General features: G+C 27.0%; 1 protein-coding gene across 1 annotated transcript; it reads left to right on the forward strand.

The window, feature by feature from the left end:
* Positions 1-7,184: 7,184 nt before the first annotated feature.
* LOC125576201 (thioredoxin reductase 2-like) lies at positions 7,185-7,865 on the forward strand (the record flags this gene model as incomplete). Its single annotated transcript, XM_048735625.1, has 1 exon — positions 7,185-7,865. A coding segment is annotated over one exon (681 nt), but the record flags the coding sequence as incomplete, so codon positions are not given.
* Between the last annotated feature and the right edge of the window lie 482 nt (positions 7,866-8,347).

Below are 8,347 nucleotides of genomic sequence, written 5' to 3' on the forward strand. Positions count from 1 at the left end.
TTTCATTTTGGCGAATAATAGTGTGGATTTGGGGTTTTGATTTAGAAATTAGGATAACAAGAATTGTTTGTTGATAGATGGAGTATTCTTTTAGTTTTTTTAATCAATAGTTGTATTTTTAAATATAATTCTCAAAATTTCTATTTTAGGAAAGTTTTCATTTTGGTGAATAATAGTGTGGATTTGGGGTTATGATTTAGAAATTTAGGATAACGAATTGTTTGTTGATTGATGATGAGTATTCTTTTAGATTTTTTGATCAATATTGTTTTTTTTAAATATAATTCTCAAAATTTCTATTTTAGGAAAGTTTTTATTTTGTTGAATAATAGTGTGGATATGGGTTTTGATTTAGAAATTAGGATACAAAAAATTGTTTGGTGAGAGATGGAGTATTCTTTTAGTTTTTTTTTTCTCAATCGTTGTATTTTTTCAATATAATTCTTAAAAAAAATTTTTAGGAAAGTTTTCATTTTCTATAGAAATATTGTAGCTTTGGGGTTGTGATTTAGAAATTAGGATAACATTATTTTTTGTTGATATATGAGTATTTATTTTAGATTTTTTGATCAATAGTTGTATTTTTAAACTATAATTCTCAAAATTTCTATTTTAGGAAAGTTTTCATTTTGGTGATATAGTGTTGATTTGGGGTTTTGATTTAGAAATTAGGATAACAAGAATTGTTTGTTGATAGATGGAGTATTCTTTTAGTTTTTTCGATCAATAGTTGTATTTTTTAAATTTAATTCTCAAAATTTCTATTTTAGGAAAGTTTTCATTTTGGTGAATAATAGTGTGGATTTGGGGTTTTGATTTAGAAATTAGGATAACAAGAATTGTTTGTTGATAGATGGAGTATTCTTTTCGATTTTTTTATCAATATTTGTATTTTTAAATATAATTCTCCAAATTTATATTTTAGGAAAGTTTTTATTTTGGTGAATAATAGTGTGGATATGGGGTTTTGATTTAGAAATTAGGATAACAAGAATTGTTTGTTGATAGATGGAGTATTCTTTTAGTTTTTTTGATCAATAGTTGTATTTTTAAAATATAATTCTCAAAATTTCATTTTTTAGGAAAGTTTTCATTTTCTATAGAAATATTGTAGATTTGGGGTTGTGATTTAGAAATTAGGATAACATTATTTTTTGTTGATATATGCGTATTTTTTTAGATTTTTTTATCAATATTTGTATTTTTTAAATATAATTCTCAAAATTTTCTATTTTAAGAAAGTTTTCATTTTGGTGAATAATAATGTGGATTTGGGGTTTAATTTAGAAATTAGGATAACATGAATTGTTTGTTGATAGATGGAGTATTCTTTTAGATTTTCTTATCAATATTTGTATTTTTTAAATATAATTCTCAAAATTTCTATTTTAGGAAAGTTTTCATTTTGGTGAATAATAGTGTGGATTTTAAGTTTTGATTTAGAAATTAGGATAACAAGAATTGTTTGTTGATAGATGGAGTATTCTTTTAGATTTTTTTTATCAATAGTTGTATTTTTAAAATATAATTCTCAAAATTTCTATTTTATGAAATTTTTCATTTTCGCGAATAATAGTGTGGATTTGGGGTTTTGATTTAGAAATTAGGATAAACAGAATTTTTTGTTGATAGATGGAGTATTCTTTTAGTTTTTTCGATCACTTGTTGTATTTTTTAAATATAATTCTCAAAATTTCTATTTTATGAAAGTTTTCATTTTGGTGAATAATAGTGTGGATTTGGGGTTTTGATTTAGAAATTAGGATAACAAGAATTGTTTGTTGATAGATGGCGTATTCTTTTCGCTTTTTTGATCATATTTGTATTTTTTAAATATAATTCTCCAAATTTTCTATTTTAGGAAAGTTTTTCATTTTGGTGAATAATAGTGTGGATTTGGGGTTTTGATTTAGAAATTAGGATAACAAGAATTGTTCGTTGATAGATGGAGTATTCTTTTCGATTTTTTGATCAATCGTTGTATTTTTAAAATATTAATTCTCAAAATTTCTATTTTAGGAAAGTTTCATTTGGTGAATAATAGTGTGGATTTGGGTTTTGATTTTAGAAATTAGGATAACAAGAATTGTTTTGTGATAGATGGAGTATTCTTTTAGTTTTTTTGTGATCAGTAGTTGTTTTTTTTAATATAATTCTCAAAATTTCTACTTTAGAAAAGTTTTCATTTTGGTGAATAATAGTGTGGATTTTGGGTTTTGATTTAGAAATTAGGATAACAAGAATTGTTTGTTGATAGATGGAGTATTCTTTTATATTTTTTGATGAATAGTTGTATTTTTAAACTACAATTCTCAAAATTTCTATTTAGGAAGTTTTCATTTTGGTGAATAATAGTGTGGATTTGGGGTTTTGATTTAGAAATTAGGATAACAGAATTGTTTGTTGATAGATGGAGTATTCTTTTAGATTTTTTATTCATCGTTGTATTTTTAAAATATAATTCTCAAAATTTCTATTTTATGAAATTTTTCATTTTCGCGAATAATAGTGTGGATTTGGGGTTTTGATTTAGAAATTAGGATAACAAGAATTGTTTGTTGATAGATGGAGTATTCTTTTAGTTTTTTTCGATCAAGTGTTGTTTTTTAAAATTTAATTCTCAAAATTTCTATTTTAGGAAAGTTTTCATTTTGGTGAATAATAGTGTGGATTTGGGGTTTTGATTTAGAAATTAGGATAACAGAATTGTTTGTTGATAGATGGAGTATTCTTTTAGATTTTTTTGATCAATATTTGTATTTTTTAAATATAATCTCAAAATTTATATTTTAGGAAAGTTTTTATTTTGGTGAATAATAGTGTGGATATGGGGTTTTTGATTAGAAATTAGGATAACAAGAATTGTTTGTTGATAGATGGAGTATTCTTTTAGTTTTTTTGATCAATAGTTGTATTTTTAAAATATAATTCTCAAAATTTCTATTTTAGGAAAGTTTTCATTTTCTATAGAAATATTGTAGATTTGGGGTTGTGATTTAGAAATTAGGATAACATTATTTTTTGTTTGATATATTATATTTTTTTTAGTTTTTTTGATCAATAGATGTATTTTTAAATATAATTCTCAAAATTTTCTATTTTATGAAAGTTTTCATTTTGGCGAATAATAGTGTGGATTTGGGTTTTTGATTTAGAAATTAGGATAACAAGAATTGTTTGTTGATAGATGGAGTATTCTTTTAGTTTTTTTTGATCAATAGTTGTATTTTTAAAATATAATTCTCAAAATTTCTTTTTAGGAAAGTTTTCATTTTGGTGAATAATAGTGTGGATTTGGGGTTTTGATTTAGAATTAGGATAACAAGAATTGTTTGTTGATAGATGGGAGTATTCTTTTATATTTTTTGATGAATACTTGTATTTTTTAAATATAATTCTCAAAATTTCTATTTTAGGAAAGTTTTCATTTTGGTGAATAATAGTGTGGATTTTGGGTTTTGATTTAGAAATTAGGATAACAAGAATTGTTTGTTGATAGATGGAGTATTCTTTTAGTTTTTTTGATCAATAGTTGTATTTTTAAAATATAATTCTCAAAATTTCTATTTTAGGAAAGTTTTCATTTTCTATAGAAATATTGTAGATTTGGGGTTGTGATTTAGAAATTAGGATAACATTATTTTTTGTTGATATATTAATATTTTTTTTAGATTTTTTGATCCATAGTTGTATTTTTAAAATATAATTCTCAAAATTTCTATTTTATGAAAGTTTTCATTTTGGCGAATAATAGTGTGGATTTGGGGTTTTGATTTAGAAATTAGGATAACAAGAATTGTTTGTTGATAGATGGAGTATTCTTTTAGTTTTTTTAATCAATAGTTGTATTTTTAAAATATAATTCTCAAAATTTCTATTTTAGGAAAGTTTTCATTTTGGTGAATAATAGTGTGGATTTGGGGTTATGATTTAGAAATTAGGATAACAAGAATTGTTTGTTGATAGATGGAGTATTCTTTTAGATTTTTTGATCAATATTTGTTTTTTTTAAATATAATTCTCAAAATTTCTATTTTAGGAAAGTTTTTATTTTGTTGAATAATAGTGTGGATATGGGGTTTTGATTTAGAAATTAGGATAACAAAAATTGTTTGTTGATAGATGGAGTATTCTTTTAGTTCAATAGTTGTATTTTTAAAATATAATTCTCAAAATTTCTATTTTAGGAAAGTTTTCATTTTCTATAGAAATATTGTAGATTTGGGGTTGTGATTTAGAAATTAGGATAACATTATTTTTTGTTGATATATGAATATTTTTTTTAGATTTTTTGATCAATAGTTGTATTTTTAAAATATAATTCTCAAAATTTATATTTTAGGAAAGTTTTCATTTTGGTGAATAATAGTGTGGATTTGGGGTTTTGATTTAGAAATTAGGATAAAAAGAATTGTTTGTTGATAGATGGAGTATTCTTTTAGATTTTTGATCAATATTTGTATTTTTTAAATATAATTCTCAAAATTTTCTATTTTAGGAAAGTTTTTATTTTGGTGAATAATAGTGTGGATATGGGGTTTTGATTTAGAAATTAGGATAACAAGAATTGTTTGTTGATAGATGGAGTATTCTTTTAGATTTTTTGATCAATATTTGTAATTTTTAAATATAATTCTCAAAATTCTATTTTAGGAAAGTTTCATTTTGGTGAATAATAGTGTGGATTTTGGGTTTTGATTTAGAAATTAGGATAACAAGAATTGTTTGTTGATAGATGGAGTATTCTTTTAGATTTTTTGATCAATAGTTGTATTTTTAAAATATAATTCTCAAAATTTCTATTTTAGGAAAGTTTTCATTTTGGTGAATAATAGTGTGGATTTGGGGTTTTGATTTAGAAATTAGGATAACAAGAATTGTTTGTTGATAGATGGAGTATTCTTTTAGTTTTTTTGATCAGTAGTTGTTTTTTTTAAATATAATTCTCAAAATTTCTACTTTAGAAAAGTTTTCATTTTGGTGAATAGTAGTGTGGATTTGGGGTTTTGATTTAGAAATTAGGATAACAAGAATTGTTTGTTGATAGATGGAGTATTCTTTTATATTTTTTGATGAATAGTTGTATTTTTAAACTACAATTCTCAAAATTTCTATTTTAGGAAAGTTTTCATTTTGGTGAATAATAGTGTGAATTTGGGGTTTTGATTTAGAAATTAGGATAACAAGAATTGTTTGTTGATAGATGGAGTATTCTTTTAGTTTTTTTGATCAATAGTTGTATTTTTAAACTATAATTCTCAAAATTTCTATTTTAGGAAAGTTTTCATTTTGGTGAATAATAGTGTGGATTTGGGGTTTTGATTTAGAAATTAGGATAACAAGAATTGTTTGTTGATAGATGGAGGTCTGGTTAAAGACCGATGGTGTTTCTAGCAAATACGACGATTCTATTGAATTGAATCCTCAAATAATCTAAGAAGGCTCTGAACGGCTTTAAAAATCTTAATTCTTTTTTTTTTCAAAAACATTGATAAAACAATTATGTAATTATTCTTTCATTTTATATTTAATATATTTCATGTTCTTAGATATATAATCATATATTTTTATAATTATTTAATTTAAAATAAATAAATAATAATAATAAATTTTATTATGTCATTTATAATTTATATAATTAAATTATAAAACATAAATTATATTTATAAAACAATTATATATATATATATATATGTCTTCGAAAATAGAAGAAAATACTATTTTGAGGATCTCTAATTTTAATTTTATAATAAAAAGGATCTATTTTTTCAAAGCATGTACACATGTGCCTTCAGAAACACTGCCCTCGTTGCAATAAATGAACGGTATGATCCGGTAGTGCATGGTAATTGGTGTACAAGACTGACATTTTCTTTGATTTACGAAGACATCTCCCGCAATAGTTTTCATAAATCCAATTTATTTGATAGCCTTCATTTATTTCTGGAAATCCTTAGCTCAACAATGTTGTTATTAAAATTTCACTATTGAATGGCAGATCAAGTGAAACGAAGTGAAACAATCATCTGAAAAGAAAATTCATCTGGCAGAAAAGTTCATCCGTGAATTACAATTTCTATTGGGAATTAGTCTGGAATTTTCGTAAGTTAGAAATAACTCCAGATTAATCCAAAAAAAAAGTACAACAATTTACCATCAAGCATCACGTACCTATTACTTATTTATGAAATAAAATGACAAATTAAGATAATAAATTGTTATTTGGATAAATAAAAATAGAATGAAAGAAAAGTAGTAATAAGAAAGGTAACGAACATTTCTGAGCAGTTTAGAGCATCTCCAACCCATAACACTATTATAGTGTCAAAACCACACTATTTTAGTGTAATTTTAGCACTAAAAAAAAGTTTTTCTCCAACCATAACACCAAATTTCACACTAAAAGCTATTTTATAATATTATATGTATTTATAGTTTTATTTTTCATTTATTTAATTGTCTATTTTATTAATAAATTAAGTGAATAGTGTTTTAGTGGGGTGAATAGTGTTTTAGTGTGGTGAATAGTGTCACACCAAATTTGGTGTAAAATTATAGTGTTGCACTAAAATGGTGTGATTTTTAGTGTTGGGTTGGAGAAAGGTTTTTGTGTCAAAATCACACTAAAATAGTGTTTTGGAGTTGGGTTGGAGATGGCCTTACAAGAAATTTAAGTTTGTAGGTGAAATGAATATTCAATCTTAATGGGCCCCAATTGAACCCCGTCCCACCTTATTTAAGACGTGCCCATAATCACATTTCTTCACATCTATTACTATAAAGTATAGTTTGCTCACTCCTGGTGAAGCCACGTCCTCTGCCACATAGATAAGTAGAGCTGTTCTAAGCCGACACGTGTCACATACCAACGAAACTTATCGTTTCATTAAAGGCGAATCTTGATGGGCTTTCGTACTCCTTCTCCGCCATTATCAGAGATTGCCATCATGAATAATCTCCTCCTAGGGTTTTCACAACATCGTTTGCTCTTCTCTTAATCAACCCAAACGCCACAGTTACAAATCCATCGCTTAAACGCTTCTTTAATTCATCAACCACGATCGAGTCTTTAATGCAAATCTCTCTTCTCTAGGACGGTCTATTTGTTAGTATATATAAGTATACTTTCCTCCTCCAGAATCCCTTAATTTTCTTCTTCTCTTTTTGAATTTCCATGATTTCATCAACCTAACTCCAATTTGATCGACAAGTTCCGGAAGCAATCAGAGCGGTTCTGCACCGAGATCTTCACGGAGACAGTCACCAAGGCCGACATGTCCTCGAGGCTGTTCAAGTTCTTCACCGATTCGAGAAGCGACGCCGTCATCTCCACCGGAGCTGTCGCGGAACGGCTGAGATTTGTCGGATCTGGCGAAGGCGCTGGTGGTTTCTGGAGCCGAGGGATCTCAGCATGTGTTGTATGCGACGGCGCCGCTCTGATCTTTAGGAACAAGCCTCTGGTAGTTATCGGCGGCGTAGACTCGACGATGGAGGAGATGAAGTTCTTGACCAAGTATAGATCTAAGGTTTATATAATCCACAGGTGCGATACGTTCAGAGCGTTGAAGATCATGCAGCAGAGGGTGTTGTCGAAACCTAAGATTGAAGTGATTTGGAACTCTTCGGTGGTGGAGGCGTATAGAGATGAAAACGGGAAAGGTGTGCTTGGTGGTTTGAAGGTGAAGAACGTTGTTACTGGTGATGTTTCGGATTTGAAAATGTCTGGGTTGTTCTTTGTGATTGTTCATGAGCCGGCAACAAAGTTTTTGGATGGGCAGCATGAGCTTGATGAGTATGAGTATGTGGTGAGCAAGCCTGGTACCACTAAGACGATCGTTCTTCTCTGCGAGGCTGTGGATTCCTAGCTATATAAAAGGTTAGATTTCATCCTCAGAAATTCTAGAAACACTAGAAATTTATGTTTATTTTGAATGGCTAACTCATCTATCTCTTCAAGTTCTTATTAGGTTTTCTAAGAAAGTTTAGATCCTTTATTATTTTTTGCTATTCTCCTTCTGTCAACTTATTTGTTTCTAATTTCCATTCTTGGGCTTTTTGAGTTACTGTTAGTTTCTTATAATGGTTAGTTTATAATTTGCAGGACCCTCCAGCTCCTATGCCAAAAGATACAAATTTGGATGTAATTAGAGTCTTTGTTGGTAAGCAATCCAACACTAATGTATTTTTGTCTATAGGCTCTTCGTATATGATGTTTCAGATGTCTTGAAAATAAATGTTTTCTGTGTAGATGTAAAAAACCATCCGATTCTCATATATTACAAAGCCTCAGAGGTAATAAACTGACATCAACTCCTTATTGCGTTTCATATTTTATTTTTAGAAGTTA

The sequence above is a fragment of the Brassica napus genome, chromosome A7 (assembly GCF_020379485.1).
Source record: "Brassica napus cultivar Da-Ae chromosome A7, Da-Ae, whole genome shotgun sequence".
In the NCBI taxonomy this organism is placed as follows: domain Eukaryota; kingdom Viridiplantae; phylum Streptophyta; class Magnoliopsida; order Brassicales; family Brassicaceae; genus Brassica; species Brassica napus.